General features: G+C 39.4%; 2 protein-coding genes across 2 annotated transcripts; one reads left to right on the forward strand and one right to left on the reverse strand.

The window, feature by feature from the left end:
- The first annotated feature begins 3 nt into the window (after positions 1-3).
- On the forward strand, positions 4-3,648 carry AIMP2 (aminoacyl tRNA synthetase complex interacting multifunctional protein 2). The gene is made up of 4 exons (XM_014869568.2): positions 4-170; positions 1,687-1,893; positions 2,404-2,635; positions 3,127-3,648. Exons 1-4 carry the CDS (start codon positions 48-50, stop codon positions 3,510-3,512), a joined length of 948 nt encoding a protein of 315 aa, XP_014725054.2. The 5' UTR covers positions 4-47; the 3' UTR covers positions 3,513-3,648.
- Positions 3,649-3,841: 193 nt separating this feature from the next.
- Positions 3,842-16,866, reverse strand: EIF2AK1 (eukaryotic translation initiation factor 2 alpha kinase 1). The gene is made up of 15 exons (XM_088174369.1): positions 16,714-16,866; positions 16,116-16,274; positions 14,808-14,944; positions 14,081-14,112; positions 13,535-13,634; positions 12,768-12,848; positions 12,306-12,406; positions 10,628-10,678; positions 9,948-10,335; positions 8,694-8,805; positions 7,137-7,243; positions 5,319-5,436; positions 5,124-5,203; positions 4,522-4,755; positions 3,842-4,041 (listed from the first exon to the last, which is right to left on the reverse strand). The coding sequence occupies exons 1-15, from the start codon at positions 16,796-16,798 to the stop codon at positions 3,919-3,921; spliced, it is 1,908 nt and encodes a 635-aa protein (XP_088030495.1). The 5' UTR covers positions 16,799-16,866; the 3' UTR covers positions 3,842-3,918.
- Between the last annotated feature and the right edge of the window lie 193 nt (positions 16,867-17,059).

The raw sequence follows: 17,059 nt of genomic DNA on the forward strand, positions 1-17,059 counted from the left end.
GCGGGCCGGCGGTGGCGGAGCGGGCGCGCGGCGCGGCGGGAGCCGCCATGCCCGCGATGTACAAGGTGCGGCCGCTGCAAGGCGCGGGGGTGCTGGCGGAGCACCTGCCCACCTGCATGTACCCCCTGCCCAACCTGCACCGCGCCCCCGGCACCGCCGCGCCGCCGCAGGTAGGAGCGAGGGGTGGGCGGAAGGACCTGCTCGGGCTGCGGCCCGCGGTGCTCGCCCTGGTGAGGTCGGGCGTGCGGCCGCTGGGCCGCTGTTCCCTCCGGTGAGAGCCTCAGCCTCTGCTTGGGACCGGGAGGAGCCTCCGTGCTGGAGGGAGAGTTTAAGGGGCTGAGTCTCTCCTCCTCAGCCCGCAGGAGGGCACCTGGCTCCGCCTCGCCATAAGCGGCGAGGGTTAAATAAAATCAGCGTTTTCCCGAATGTCTCTGTAGTGTTTTAAAAGCCTTTAGTAGTTCTAATTTTGACTTTTCTGGCTTCTCACGCGTGTTCCTGTCGCGGTTTTGACTTTTGAATGGCCGTGCCGAGCTCGCTGCCGGCCCCGTGAGGGTGCCCAGCAGGCCTCGTTCCGTCCTGCTGCATCATCGCTCTGCTGGCTCAGCTCGGGTTTTAGCCAGCTACACACCCTCCATTTCCAGTCTCGGTTTCTTTTGCCTTAAATACGACAAAAATGCCAAATACTGTGTTACGTAAGTCTAGTTGAGCTGCCTCTCTCCAGTGCCAGGAATGAATGGAATTCTCACAGGCCGCCTGTGGCCGATTTTAGCCCTCACGGATTTGTTGCGCCCTCTCCCAGGTTGATGGTGGCGATACTGAGCAGGAGTAACTTTGGGGCAGAACTTACCAGGAATGCCAACAAATGCCTTCCCATTGCAAAGTATGGAATTGTGTACTACGTAAATAATGGTTACTAAGAGGTCTTCCCTTGTCTCGTCTTTGAAAATATGTTAAGTGGATGTAAAAATTTTACTTGGATATCTTGTTTATCTCTTCATCTGTAATAGTTTGGGTTTTGTTAATCCTTATTCAGGATGCTTAGAAATAGGCTATTTGAAGATTTTCCTTTAACATTGTTTTAAGCTTGTAGACTTAAAGCCTGCCACAGGAATGTATTTTTTATCTTTTTTTTAAAAGAGATTGTAAGATGAGATGCTTGTGAGGTAATTGAGATAAAAAGTTGCATTGGTATAAACATGTAACAAAGCCCATGGTCTTTTTTTTCCACTATAATTTTATATTCTCTGAAACAAAGACTGAATCCACACAATACACCATCCATCTAAACCTGCAGAGCTTTTACTTTTATTAACTATCTATTTGTCAAAAAGTTTCCTTCTTTGACTGCTGTACCACAAACTTACTAACTTTGCTCTTCTGGGCTGAAAAGAACCTGTCAAGCTGTCTTTGATTTTTCAGTCATTGTTCAGCACTTCACTGCCAACTCTTTGTCTGATTTTGACTGTTACAGAGTTTGCTGTAACTAATGGTTTAAAAAATCTATTAAGCAGGAAGATTTCAGGAACTGATTAAATACACCATCATATATCCATGATGTTTACAATGGTCTGGCTATTTGAAGGTGTTTAGTCTTTCAAAACTTAACGTTAAGTGAGCTGTGGACTATTTTGACACTGAGCTGAGTGAATGTTTACGTGGTTTTGCTTGTTTTTTCCTCTCCTTTAGGACGAGGTCGACCCATCACTTCAAGCACTTGAATCTCGCCAGGAGGAGATTCTGAAGCGCTTGTATGAACTGAAAAGTGCTGTGGATGGGCTCTCCAAGATGATACAAACACCAGATGCTGACTTTGATGTGACAAATATCATTCAAACTGATGAATATTCTCCTTTGACAGCAAATGGAGCAGATTTAGATCTGATGCTTGGAAAGGTGAGTTTAGTTGAGCAGTTACATTCGTAGGTACTTTCTGAACATTCAATTTTCAGGGTTGGAAGGGGGGGGGGGGGGCATTAAAACCTGGACACTCAGAAGTCAATATACAACCTGCCATTTCATTTTGGCCATCCAGATTATAGATACAAACATTTATAAATGCTGGTTCTATATATGCTCATTTGGATATAATTTCAAGCAAGAATAGTTACATTTTAAAATTTCAACAGTAGGTTTCTTGTTTGTTACTAAACTAGAAACATTTTTTTTGGGTTCATCTTGGAGTAGATTTTACCTCAGTCATGTCCTTGAATTACATGTCGAGGAAGGAAGATGTTTAAAGGTTTACACAAGTTTTAAATGTCCAAGCATGAATTTATTTACTTGAATATCGTTAGTATTTCAGATATACACATGCATGACTCTGTATTTGGGTGTCAAATGAAAGCAATAGTTATGAGTATGATCTGGAATGTGACTTACCTGAATGTTTTACTTTCCATTCAGGATTATGGTGCCCTGAAAGATGTTGTCATCAATGCAAATCCTTCTCTACCTCCACTGTCACTGTTAGTGATACACAGTCTGCTTTGTGAACGGTACAAAATATTATCAGCTGTTCACACACATTCATCAGTAAAAAGTGTGCCAGAAAACCTCTTGAAATGCTTTGGAGAGCAGAGTAAGAAGCAGCCACGTCATGAGTATCAGCTGGGCTTTACTCTCATTTGGAAGGATGGTAAGAATGAAATTTGTAGATCAGTATTTTACAATAGATGAGAAAATGAAACTTGTGCTATAAACCCTTGCACACAGATGCTTTGGTGTCCCTGTGCTGACATATGGTGGATACAAAGAAGCAGGAAACATTTTACTCTCTCTTCATAGCTGTGAACCATGCTGTGCCACAAGAGGAAGATTCTTGTTTATAGTTACTGCTGTTAAAATACACATGGCATTGACAGGGTTGTTTGTACCCTCAGGATTTTTTTTAAAATTTTTATATAAGTTTTTATAAATAAGGTAGCTAGAAGAAAAATTACAGGGGAGATTTGGCTGAGTTTTTCAAAAAGTGATCTCTTTATCTCACAAGACTGAAAACTGTTCATCAGGTTAATATTAACAGGTGCCAGTGGTCCTGGCATCACAAATGTACATCATGGAATTACCATTCTAGTTAATTTCTTTACTATGGTGTATTAACTTTTTTTTCCCTTCCGTTAATTTCAGTTCCCAAACCCCAGATGAAGTTTAGCATTCAAACTATGTGCCCTATAGAAGGAGAGGGGAACATCGCTCGATTTCTCTTTTCCCTGTTTGGGCAGAAGTACAATGCAGTTACCTCAACTCTGATCGACAGCTGGGTGGACACAGCCATCTTCCAGCTGAAGGAAGGCAGCAGCAAGGAGAGAGGAGCAGTTCTGCGCTCCATGAACGCTGCCCTGGGCAAGAGCTCGTGGCTGGTGGGCAATGAACTGACGGTGGCCGATGTGGTGGCGTGGTGTGCGCTGCAGCAGACGGGCACTGCCAACACCGCCCCGGCCAACGTGCAGAAGTGGATGAAGTCCTGTGAGAATCTGGCACCTTTCAGCTCTGTCATGAAGCTTCTCAAGTGAGCCCATACCCTTCATGGTGGTGTTGTTTTAATCTTACTCCACCTCATGCCTGCTGTAATGTTTCAGTCCTTTCTGAGATGTATTTTAGGTATTACAGCTGGACAGAATCCTAAAATAATAAAAGCATTACAGCTGCCTTTTGGGTGTGACCTTCCTTTTTTGTAACTCTTGTGTAACACGTTTGTTCAATGGCTAAGGTATGTAAATTAATCCTATGTAAATACAAGCTGTGCTCTTAATTTTTCCACTGCAACATGATTACTTTCTCAGGAGCCTTTAGTCAAGTCAAAAGAATAAATACCTTTTAAGAACAGACGGCCAAATTAAAATGCATTCAAATATTTTATATAAAAAAGGAAACATTTTATACAACTTAACACACAACCGAGGTTAATTCTTCCTGTACTTAAACAGGAGAGCCTATTCTTGTTTGTTCATCTTGCTCTTCAGAAAGCAGTCTTATTGTCTCCCTCAGCTTCTCTATTTCTTCTTCTTGCTGTCGCACCTTCTGTTGGAGGTTAGAAATAACCTGAAAATGAGAGCCAGTTTACTTCATTTATAGCTAAGCAAGGATAAAGCCTTACTGACCCTACTCGAATTGTGTTTGCAATCTACTACAGACAGTGCAGCAGCACTCAGCTATTCTACATTCTTGATACTACAATTTAATCCATAAAGCAGTGGGGCATGGAAAGGAAAAATGATTAGAAGAATCTGCTTTGAAAAAAAAAAAAAGCTTTGAAAAGCTTTGAAAGCTTTTCTGACCTATAAAAATACCTCTCAATTGTACAGTCTTCAGAAAGTTGCCTGAAGTTAATGACCAGCTATCTCATTGCAAGGACACCAGAAATAATACAGTGGCCTAAATACTGTAATCAGAAAAAGAGTCTTAAGAGGAATGTGTGATTTAAGTTCAAAGCCAAATAAATGTAATGCAGGCAGGGACACAAAGGGCAATTTTTTTGGTGTTCTTTAGGCTCTAAGGCTTGGGGTTACTGGCACAGCTTACCTGGTCTGTGGTGTGGAAGAGTTCACTGTCCCGAAGCTGAGCCGCTGTTGGGCGTTCTGCAGCTCTCGGACTGGTGAGGAGTTTCACGTACTTGGCCTGAGTGGGCCATTTCTTGGAGAAAGTGTGAGGAATTTGGCCAGTCCTTAAATGTGTAAGAACTTCTGTTCTTTCCATTTCTGTTCCAAATGGTTGGAAGAGTTCTAGCAGGATAACACCCATGCTGTACATGTCTGACTGTTAATAGGGTGAAGAGAAAGTTCTGGGATCACTGCTATTTTAACTTAGTGGGCTTCTTTTTCTCATAATATCATTATATGAAAAGGTTTCCCAACAATGAAGTTTCATGATGATATGAAGAGTATCATGACACTACTAAGAGAACACAAACTCAAATCTATATATGTTTTCAACATATTAAAAGAAGTTTTGCTTTAATAGCAAACGAGAAGGCAAAGTTGAAATCCATGTTTTAACAAAAACACTAGGAGTGACAGTAGGAGGAATATTTATGTATTTATCAAATATGTATTTTTATATATGTATTTATTTCTATTATCTGTTGTATTAGCAGAGATAAGAAGAAACAAAACAAAGTTCTCTACCTTGAAATCATAGTGAGATCCCTGCAGTTGTTCTGGTGAGGCATAGAGGCAGGTCCCCACTCCTGAAGTATGTGTTAGTCCTTTGAAAGGCAATGGAGACTCAGCAAGTGTTGTTAACCCTTGCAAGTAACATTTTAATGCTTTTAATACCATACAAACTTAAACACTGAAACCCATTACACTTTCTTCTCTTACCATTTATCCGTTCTGTCTGCAGCTGGTCTGCATCATCCCAAAGAAGGTCTTTGCAGGCTAATCCAAAGTCACCTATTTTTACCTGATGATCTGATCCATGTAGAAAGATATTTCTAGGCTGCAAATGAAGACAATGCAATTTTTAAATATGTCTATATAAAGAATTAAGGAATTTCAGCTGTTTTGAAGTCTATAAAATCCAGTGTTTCATAGGTATAAGATGATTAGTTAACATTTTTTAGTAGTGGGAGAGAAAAAATAGTCATTGTTGATACTGAATCATGTGTTAGCAAAACCATTTGGGCTAAAAGATCACATATCTAAAAGAAGGATCTAAAAAAAAAAAGATAGAAAAGCAAAACAGAAAAAAAACCACCAAGATTTGGTGAAAAGATGAAGTACTTTTTTTCCCCCAACAGAAACAGGGAAATTTGCAGAACAGTAAACAGGAACAGGCAAGAGTGGACAGTAGATTTGACCAACTGATGTAGCATGAAGGATGACTAAATATCATTGGCCTACACATAATACTAACCAAAATACACTTCTCTGTATGATCAGCAGCTGCAATATGCTGCTTGGTTCTGGGAAGCTGCTATGAAAAAAAAGCCACATTACGACAGACTTGAGAGCTCTGACTCAGAAAACTGAAACAGTTTTTATCCATATATTTTGGTTTTAGAACCACTAAGAAGGACAAATGGAGAAATGCAAGCATTGTGCATCTAGAAAAATCCCCCAACTTGCTCAGGTGGCACAAAGGAAATGGTTGGACTTTTATTAGTGTATAAAGGAGATGTGAATAGTTTAACAAGAGATGGGAAATCTCCATTCTTTTCCTTTATTCAATGCAGATCAAATTAAAAGATGCAGCACTGTTGAACAAGTTGCCAGGCTTCTCATATTCACTGAAGTAAAAACATATCCAGAACACCCACCACTGGCCTTCTGTTCTCAGAAATTCACACACTGAAAGACTTTCTTAGAATATTATCCCAGAAATTACAGTCTCTGCTAGCTATCTGCAAGATCACAATTAGAAGAATATATGGTGAAAACCATGAGAACTGGCTAAAAACCAGGTTTGCAGTAACTGTGTGGAATTCTGGAATTCTTCGTATAACTACCAGACTTTGAACAATAAGGCCATGATGATGCTAAATGGGAAGGCAAACTGAAAAATTGTTCACCCTGAAACAGTTGACAGAAAAATGAAAATTAATCCAGAGTGAAGATTGTGTGATTTCAAGTAGTTCCAAGCTTCTATATGTGAAGTTTAATAATCATGATTTCTTCATACAGCTGCTGTATCAGATGCAGAAAACCTGAGTAGGGAGCAAAGTGGGAAAACACAAATTCACTTCCTTGCTATTCAGGTCTATCAGTAAGCAAGCAACTAGAACATATTTTCAAAAGCTAACTGTATGCAGTTAGCAAACTGACATGTAGTCAAGGGACTTTGTTTATTTTTGTCATTACCTAAAATATTTGTTTTTAGGTAATTAAGTTGCTCCCCTGGTTAAGGAAAGACTGAGACAAAAGAAAACAAATCTGACCGTGCCTGTTTTCTGACAGAAAAATGGCTACAAAGGAGAAAACACCTCCAGAGCTTAAAATCCACTTGTAAGTCAGTGTAACTGAGTACTGTGCTGACAGTAAAGAAAGTATTGCACTGCTAAGGAGGAGATTGTGTTTTATAATATGTAACAACTACATTCTGAACAGCCCAGATCATCTCTAATGAAGTTGCTTTCATTCTCCCATAATGTAAATTGTCTTTGTTTTCTTCAACCTCAAGTAATAATTTGATGAACTTACTTTAATGTCTCGATGCATCACTCCCATGCTGTGGATATAGCAAACTCCTTCTACTACCTCCTGGAAAATCTTCATTGTCCAGCGAACATCCACGAGATGGTATGGACCTTAAAACAATTTCAATTATTTCAGCTAGTTTTACTGAGTTATGTTAAGATTATGGTGGTATGTCTTGTTGAATTCTGTTTATTTATGTTGTGGAATAAATTTTAAACAGAATGAGCATATTTTAAATATGGATTTTGCCATGCTTCTCTCGAGATATTATTTCTGAATCGGCAAAAAGTCACTAACATCAAAATTCCAAAAGAGAAAGTTCAGGGAACATGAGCATAAGTCCTCCTGAAAAGATACTTCCAAACCCCATCAGATAACTATTTGATTATGAATTCAACAAACTTTTTACTTTCATGTAAATCCTGACCTAGCATGAAAAATACAGTTCCAGATAAAATCACACTAATTTATGTCTGTATTGCTTTGCACTCTTCTTGTTTTGTTCCTAATCCTTCTACTGCTGTGCTACCCTCTGAAATTCCTCACTCTCCTCTGGCTGTAGCTGTCCTAAATAAACTTAGCACCTCCTTGTTTTGACCATTTTTCACATTACTATTTTATTAAACTACATTGTCTACATTGTCTCCCTGCTCTAATGACCCATATTTAATGTGTCTTTTTGAACACTCACCATTTACTCACATTTGGATTTCTATTTCTTCATATCTAATCTATGACAACATTCACCTTTTCCATGAAAATGTGTGAAACCAGCATTTTGCAAGCTCAAATGCCATTGTAATTCTGTCATTTCCTGACCAGGAATATCATCTTTTATCTCATGAAACTAAAAGATTATGATTACAGGAGAGATTAGTGGAAGCCAGTTTGCTGTTAAACCTGTCTCTATGAATGAACAGATTTACCTTAATAGTGATTAAAACCAAGATAAAACATTAATCACACATTTTGTTTTACAACCTTATGTGCATATGCTTTTATACAACCACCCCAGGGAATGGAACATGTCTCTACTGCTTTAAGAGCATTGGATTTGTTCTTCCAAATGTCAACAGTTACTGATGACTGCTTGGTAGGAGGGCATGAGAACCCCCTGGTCACTCAGAAAAAGTCAATGTTACATTCTTTAATCTATTACAAATTAACCGGTCTGGATCAAATTATATGCTTGTATTTTCCACAGCAGATAAATTAGCCTTTAACCAGCTTTCTGAGAAGCAGCAGATTCTGTCAATAAAAAACTGTTCCAAATAAGGAGTATTGCCCAGACACTGATCTCCCCTGGTAACAACTATGCCTCAGGCATTCAGTCATTCTTTTTTGAAGAGCTGTCTAAAACTCAGGAATTTCAATTCTTTTACCAACATCTATCATACAAAAATTCAATACAAGCTGTTATTTGATTAAGTGAATAAAGAATTAAATGAAGATCTGTATTATAAGTTGCTGAAGTAAAATAAAATTAGATAACTGCCCTTCAAATTACAAAAAAAAACCCCAATAAAATATTTGCTTGAATATGACAGTGATGAATCTTACTAGAAGTGTCCTCTGATCTCTTGTTGCATCTTTTATTACGGTCAGCAATCCAATCCCACAAAGATGTTTCACACAACTGCATTTGTATATGAAGCATCAAATGATATTCCACCTAACAGAAAAATAATGGTCCATAATTTTTCCATTGTAAATTGAAAACATTATTTCCTTAGTTATTTTCTTTAAAGCAAATAAACCCAAAATTTATTACACAAAAAACCCCTCCAAGAACAGGTACCAAAAGGACATCAAGGATAGTATTACTAATCTACTGCACTCAAGAAGCAGATGCAACAATGCTATCTAGTTTTGGAGAGTTTTTTGCTTGTTTCTCAAATTTTAACAATTGTTATATGATAAATGCTAACAAAACTGCCAGAAGCGTCTTTAATATTCAAATTAGAAACCTTCAATTCAATTCTATTCAATTTGAAACCTTCTAGAAATACTGAACAGAGGTTTACTCAATAATCAGCTTAATCAATATAAAATAGTGGGGAAAAAAATCAACTTCTTGATATGGAATTTTATGGAATCACAGAATTGGTTAGGTTGGAAAAGACCTTTGAGTCCAACTGTTTGATTTATAACCATATAATTCATATTATATATGAATATGTAGCTCAGTTTCTGGTAATAGACCAGTTCATCTGATAACCTGGACAACTCAAGCAGACACCTTTAAAACTGGGTTTCTTGTTAGAGGGAACTCCAAGTGAAGCAAAAGCTTGAAGCATTCCAGAGCTGGCTGTGTTACACAAACTATATCAGTGCTATGGTATAAATGACAACAAGGTTTTAGAAGCACAAGTGATTCCCTGCTCAAATCTCCTTTTATCTCTTTCCCATGTACTCCTACACTGCATGGGCACCATGTGACATGCCATGACACTTTCATCATTAACAGCTGCTTTAGTTTTCATTAATGAAGCTAAAGATTTTCAATTTTGATGGGGCCATTTAATGCAGCAGTAGCATTTTTATTCATGCAGGTACTTTGAAAGGACTCAAGACACCTAACACATGGAAAGTTCCTCATAGATGCTGAGCTTTGCCAGCTCCTCTGGTCAGCTTCCTTGTAATGATGTTACCCACTTAAGTAAAAATTGTTTGAAGTTTTGGCTCTACTTGCAGTCATTCCATTCTTTTAAATTTATTGTTAAAAATCATTCATTTCCACTGTCTACTGAGCTAATTTAAAAACATCACAAAATTAGCCAGCAGATAAGGATACTTAAAGAAAACTGTATTTACCTCAAATTCTCCACAGAGTGCTACCTCATTTTTGGAGCATCCTTCAGAGCAGGACTTGCTTTCAGAGCTGGACTCGCTTTCAGTCCTAGCATCTTGATCCACACTGGAATGAGGTCCCTGTGTTGAATGATTGTCCACACCAGCTGATAAACTGTTCACATTATTTACAAAGCCTTCTTGTAGTTCTATGGATAGTTGACATTTATCTGGTTTCACACACTCTTTGCTATTGCTGTTTGTAAAGTCATTCCTCACATCCATATTCTGCACCGATTCTCCACGCACATTTTTAGGACTGGTACTGTCACAGGACTTCTCTTCTTGTGAGGTAAGGTCAGCAAAGATAATTGAACTACCACTTTCCACACTCTGGATGTGACAGTGATCACTGAAAGTAACAAAGGGAGAGAAATCCAAATAAGTACATAGTTTCATACCATCTATTTGTGATACAACATACTGAATTTTTTTCCCCAGCTGCAAACAGCACTCTCAAGTAAGAGTTCAGCTGCTTCCCCACATAAAACTCCAGGATTACAGAGCTGTCACTGCAGGCTCCAGCTGATTTAATACTTTCTACCAGCAGGGATTTTGGACAGTTGTCCCATACAGCAATGTCTCAGATACACAGCTGAAGTTAAAGTTGAATATATGTTACCACTGAGATTAGTAATACTTACTTGCTACTCTCTTGCTCCAAAAATAATGGCTGCAACTCCATTACTGCTTTACCTGTTGGATGCAAAGATAAATATGGTTTTTCATAAAGCAAAGAATGTATCCACATATTTACTAAAAATTACTACTTAAGCTAGAGCACCTCACTGAATTTAACTTTGTTACCTGTGGATGGCTCTAGATTACCTCTATTTCTGCTGCTGCAAAAAGGGCTTTTTAACTCTGCTACGAAGCTACTCTAACATGTATTTCATTTATCTTTAAATGAAAAAAAATATATATATGTTGTACAAATTCACTAGAAGGGTTGTACTGGGCTTTCTTGGATATTTACTTAGACTTCATCTTTCAGAAGTCAGTATGTTCAAAGTAAGGGTTTACAATGCATAGAATAACACACAGTTAAAGAAGCAGCTCCACAAGGCATCACCCTTCACATCACACTGCTGCTGTGTTGAAGACACTTGATATCTTGGAAATAATTGTCATTGAAATTGAATTTTTATATTAAAAAGCTGTTTTAGCACATGGATGCAAATTTAAAACGTCAATCTTGTAAGACAAGGGAAAACATTAAGTGCCACAGAAGCTACCTATAGATTTCATTATGCACTTCCATTATCACCATTACATACTTTCAAAGGATCCCCAGCATTAAACAATTGCTTCCCTCGAGATTCTCTGGATCACTGATTTAAAAGTTTTGCCTGTTTTACACTACTGTAAACTTCCTATGCATTTATGCATTTTCTTTTGTGCTTATGACTCTCTGGGCATCAAGTAAGTGATTTGGAAAGCAATAAAGTTATACAGAGCATAACCAAACCTCCCACTAAGAGAGGATCAAAAGATTTAATTACTAAAGGCATTTCAGGAAAGGACTAGAAAGGGACCAATGGATTAGGGTTACAAAGGGACCAAAGGGCAGAGTGTGCAAAGAGATGAGAACAAAGAACCTGAAGAGAAAAAACAAGAAGAAGGTGTAAAATGGACACAAAAGCAGATAAATCCTTGGCAGTTACAGACAGTAGCTGATGCACAAAAAAATCCAATTGCTCTGTCAGTGCAGGACTATGAAACACAATGCATTAACTTTTAAAAGGCAAACTTGGAAAGCAAAATAAAGAGTTGGGGGGGGGGGTATCATTAAAAGTATGTATTTCCAGGTTCCTTCAGTTTCTCTTAGATCTTTTCCAGATCCGAAGAGAACGATACTAGGATGCTCATTCTAATGTTGCTACATCTCTGAGACTTAAAGATACATAGTTGCAAATTTGTGGGTTTTTTTTTTTGTCCTATTCATCACTTTTCCCCAGTATCTGAGGCAGCTCATTCCTCAGCATTCCTTCTCCTGGTCAATTCACTACATCTTGCATTAAAGGGTTTTCACTGCATTTCACTGACTTCACACAACTTTAAAATCCCCCTCACGTCTTATCACAAGCAGAGCTAATATTTCCACAGCTCTAAATTAATGATTAAGTAACAGATAAACTATTTGGTAAGGAGGGATTGAGTGCACAGAAGGACCTGGTGATCACCTGTAATTTCCCTTGCTTTTAGTTCTTTTAAGGAGGGAAAAGGAAAATTGTCATTTTATCAGAAAAGTAATATTCTCCTGAAAATAACAGTTCAGAGGTTGCAAGATGCAAGCAAGAATTACACAATGAGCTGTACTTTCCTTTTGGATGTACTGTCTGAACTTGCTCCATCCAAGCAGTGTGATAGCCTACAATACTGGGATGCTGCAGCCCAGCCAGCACTTTGACTTCTCGGAGCACCTGAAAAGACCAAAAAACGCACAGTGTGACACTCCCTTATTCTGAGTGCTTAGTAGAAAGGTAACAAAAAGTAAGTTTCTTAGAGAGAAAGAAGAGATGAAATTGTTACAGTAACAGAAAAAAGTGAAAGCTTTAAAACAAATTGATTTTCATCACTGAAGAGATGATCAGATGCAAGTAGTTAGTATAGTTCTTTTAATGGACTTGAATGCGTCTCATTTACTTTTTTCTGCTAGGTATTGATAGGCTCAAACCTTTAGAAATTCAGAATGCATAAAAAATTATATTAGCTACATTAATAAATCAGAACAGAATAAGCCACAGAGGAGTTAAAACAGGGACAAAACACAGGAAAGAATACCTTCATGCAATCTCTTCTTGTAGCCTTCTTAATTTTAATTTTTTTAATAGCATAGAACTGACCATCTAACTTGTTTCTGACCTGAAAACAATTGCAATAAGAGAAAAATAGATATTAATGTGTTTGGATTAATTAAATCCTTTCAAACCCACTCTTTTCTAAAATTTTACTTCTGTACCCCATTCCTATAGAGTATCACTGTATCAGGGAATGAAACTGGGAATAGGCCCCTGCTGTCATACAGGGATACTGATAAGTCCTGGTAACTGCTTAACAGGTCCTCAATAAATCTGTGAGGCCACACTTGTCATTTCCACATGGCACATACCTCATGGGGAACCTTGGGCTGGTAATACACTACAAGTACTGAACACAATTCAATATTGGCTCTGACAGTTTGTGTTCATACTGTGGCTCATTTTTTAAAAGCAGCCACAACTAAAGCACTGGGGTGTGCAGACCAATCAGTTCTGATGCTGTTTAGAGTCAATATATCATAATACTTCACATGTCAATTAAGGAGTTTTCATTCACTTTAAAAGGGTCAAAATATACAAAGTGAAACATCTGATACATCCTGCTTCTGACAAACAAAACTAATTACATCTGAGCAGCTTTTGAAATGAAACACCAACTATCGTCTAAGGTGCAGATCTGCACCTCTTCTATTCAAAAAACTTTTGGCAGGACAGCTAAAACAGTAACTCCAAATTCCAACGAAAAACTAGATATAAACAGAGTAGTTTTATATGGGAGATGGAGAATACCTTGTATACTTTGCCATATCCTCCTCTTCCTAACCTTGCAATCTCTTCAAATTCATTCAAGTATCGTGAAGTCTGTGCTTCAAAGAGAACTTCTTTTTCCCTAATCAAGAAAAGTTAGGCTGCATTAAACTAAATTACAACTTACAAGTAAGATACAGCTGTACACATTCTAAAAATATTATTCACATTATGAAAAGAAGAAAATACTTTGACATTACCAGACTGCACCAGCCTGAGTTTCAGTGAATACTGAAAACCAGCAGACTGCGAGAGCATGCACACGTGCTACAAATCCATACTCTGTTTTAACAGAGGTGTTCAGATTATTTCTTTTACACTGATGCCTGATAAATCTTGAACAGTGGCACTGACTGCTAGAGTTGTACTGAAGAACAAATTATCACATCATTTTGAGAATTTGGAGAAACCTTTACCTTTTTTCCTTTGTTTCAGAGACAAAATATGAAATACAGAATTAATTAGAGCGGAGCACAGAACTTTAGGGAAAGAGTTAATTTAGTATTTCTACATGTTTTGAATACATACCCAATTGCAAGAGACTCTCCGTTATCAAGTTCCTAAGAAAGAACAAAATCCAACATAAAAACATGCCATATAAAAAGACTAACATGTCTGCTGTGGCAGTGGCACAGACAGATTCATCAAAACAGAAGCTGCAACCTCCTTCTTGGAAGAAAATGAGGTTACTAACAGCCATTCACGTGCTGCAGAGAGCTTCACCAATTTAAAGTATTATTATCCCACTGGTAATCTGTTAACATCTCTCTGCTGGAGAGATTACTGCCCTTTTAGAGTTCTGCTGGCACACAGGATAAAATGAGGGCTCTAAAATGTGCTTAAAACAAAATTAACTAGCTTAGTTCAAGCAGCGAGATAAGCAAACAGGTCTGATTCAGCCTGAAGTACAAGTACACAAACTACACCCTTCACGAACATAAATATGAGAGTGTTAGCATAACCAACAATTTAAAGTTGAAAATGGATGCCTGTCAAAAAAAAGCTGTAGCAATACCTAAAACGCCTTGCCTTGGTTTATGAACATTTTAACTTGTTTTATTATTACTATTTAATAAGGTACAAAATACTGATGGCTTCAAAAACTGGTTTGCACCTATAGAACCCGAGCATGCCATCCCAAACAGCTAAGGAGCTTTTTTGTATTATTATTAAAAACACCCAATCCCATATTAAAAGAACCTCTAAACAAAAGGTCCTTACTGCAGACTTGCCAAAGACATGTAACAAAGCTTACCCCGTTAAGTAGTTGTTGATTAGCTGCTTTCATCAATTCAGTAATGGCTCTATTGTGCTGCAGTCTTAAAGTACTAAATTCATCACAAAAAACAAAAGGGGAGAGTAACCCTGTTCTTGTGAAAGTCTGACGAAGAACTGCACAAAGGAACAGAGAAAGGTCGGAAAAACACTAAATAAAGCCAGCCAATAAGACCACATAAATTTTTTAAACAACAAATCTTATTTGAAAGATGTCTGAAAAATTGAACAATCCCTCCTACTCTAATGCTGTTCCCATCCGTACTCTCAGCAATTAAAACTAATTCTATTCCTACAGAGCTGCTCTATGGGAATCCCTTCACATAATCCAATTACTTGCCAGGCCTTCCAAACATCCACCCATTCACTTACATTTTACTTTTGGACTAATTTTGTTCAGTGAAGAGAAAAATTCAAAGCAGGTTCAAAATTATGAGGATGCATTTATAATCAAAAGTGGTAATGTCAAGATTTTCTAATTCCCATCCAAACCCACACACTTGTGCACATACTCAGAGAATGAAGTTGCTCCCTTCCACCATCTAATCTCTCTCATATGGAGTAAAACAACTGTGGCAAACCAAACCTCATAAATGCTGGAGATGGGTGCAACTGTGATGTTATAAATGGCATAAAATTTAACTGTGAAAAACACATTAGATTTTATTGTCTACAGTCGTGTAAAGTAAGGACAAAACCCTTGGATATGCTTTCTTAAATGCACTAAGTATGCGCCTAAATGAACAAAACACCCATGATAAATCATATACCAAGAAGATCTTTAAAAAGTAATACTTAACATTTAAAAATGTTAATTCCCTGAACGGTATCAAGACTTCATGGCAAAATAAAGAACTTGAAAAGGTATTTACTCAGATTGTCACAGAATATAATTTTGAAATATTAAGTGAAGATGCTACTGCAATTATTTCTTGATAAGTAGTTTATTAAATTCTTCTTCTACCAGCATTTTTAGATCACATTTAACAGTAACATAATTTACCCTACTGCCCTTCTCATGATGCAACTCACACGATCTAGCTGGAACAGAATTGTCTGATCCTTACATCTACAGCAACATTCTGTTACTGTTTTCAAAAATAAGACAAGCTGTCATTGCCAATTTAGTTGATTCAAGATATTCATCCTCTTCACAGAATCATTCTTGTCCCAGCGGAATGAAACCTACAGCTTTGTATTGATATTACACTGTAACTCTGCACAGAAGGGTCTGGTACATATTGCAGTAAGGCAGCTTGATAGACAGGAATGAGCTCCTCTTACTAACTTCGGAACAAACCCCTGGAGTGAACGGGGTTGTGCGTGTACATGTGGCAGAGATGCTCCAGCAGTGACACAAGCAGCAGCTGGTTCTGGATGGTCGAAGTGAATTTCATAAATTTTTGAGACCTGTTTGCAACTCGCAGCTCCGCCGGCACATCTGAGTCTGAAAGAGAACAGTCAGACGAATGAACCTAGGTCTCAGTACACACCTATTTACCTAAACATCAAAACAATGCACAGCCACAGAGCTTCAACACAACCCCGGCTCACAGAAGCAGCACCCGAGCGGCCGCTGAGCGAGTGGCTTAAGAGGCGAATTAGGAACCTCATTAATTTTTTTAAGTACACACAGAAAGCAGCCGCCCGGGGAGGCCGAGGCGCCCCGTGCCCGAGGCAGGGGGAGCTCGCACGGCGGCCCCAGGGCAGGGCGCTGCTGAGGGCCTGCCCGCTCTTGCATCACCCCCGCGGCCGCCGCTACCTCCGAGCGGTGGGGAAGGACGGGAAGAGGAAGGCGGAGATTCCACCTTCCTTCCCTTCCTGCCAGCCGGAGGAAAGGGGCGATTTTCCCGCTCGCCCCCAGAGCTGCCCCCGGCCCCGCTTACCGTCAAAGCGCGGCTCCGGGCTCTCCTCAGGGAACTCGATGGCGGGCACCGGCGCCCGCAGGGCCGCAGCCCTCCCGCCCGTCATGTGCCGAGCGCCCGGGTCCCCTCCGCCACGGGCAGCGGGGCCCGCCCGGCCCCCCGTGGGCGGCTCCGGGGGCCGGGCCAGCTTTTATGGCCGCTCGTTTGAGCGCGGAGTGATAAAACATGAACTGGAGGGATAAACCCGAGAGGGGAACCTTCGGCCCGAGAGGCGGGGACGGGCAGGCAGGAGTTCGTACCGAAGGTCTGCGGCGGGGAGCGGGGCGTCCCCTCCCCTGCGCACGGGGACCGGCACCGCCCGCAGCCC

Source organism: Sturnus vulgaris, chromosome 16 (genome assembly GCF_052056855.1).
Source record: "Sturnus vulgaris isolate bStuVul1 chromosome 16, bStuVul1.hap1, whole genome shotgun sequence".
NCBI lineage: Eukaryota > Metazoa > Chordata > Aves > Passeriformes > Sturnidae > Sturnus > Sturnus vulgaris.

What these genes read in the sequence shown, in the direction of transcription:
- EIF2AK1 (XM_088174369.1), bottom strand. Translation starts at nt 16,798, where the DNA reads ATGACGGGCGGGAGGGCTGCGGCCCTGCGGGCGCCGGTGCCCGCCATC. An exon ending in ATCAACAACTACTTAACGGG is followed by an intron (nt 14,113 to 14,807) that starts GTAAGCTTTGTT and finishes GTTCTTTCTTAG; the next exon opens with GAACTTGATAACGGAGAGTC. An exon ending in TCTTCCACACCACAGACCAG is followed by an intron (nt 4,042 to 4,521) that starts GTAAGCTGTGCC and finishes TCTCATTTTCAG; the next exon opens with GTTATTTCTAACCTCCAACA.
- AIMP2 (XM_014869568.2), top strand. Translation starts at nt 48, where the DNA reads ATGCCCGCGATGTACAAGGTGCGGCCGCTGCAAGGCGCGGGGGTGCTG. An exon ending in GCACCGCCGCGCCGCCGCAG is followed by an intron (nt 171 to 1,686) that starts GTAGGAGCGAGG and finishes CCTCTCCTTTAG; the next exon opens with GACGAGGTCGACCCATCACT. An exon ending in TACTCTCATTTGGAAGGATG is followed by an intron (nt 2,636 to 3,126) that starts GTAAGAATGAAA and finishes CGTTAATTTCAG; the next exon opens with TTCCCAAACCCCAGATGAAG.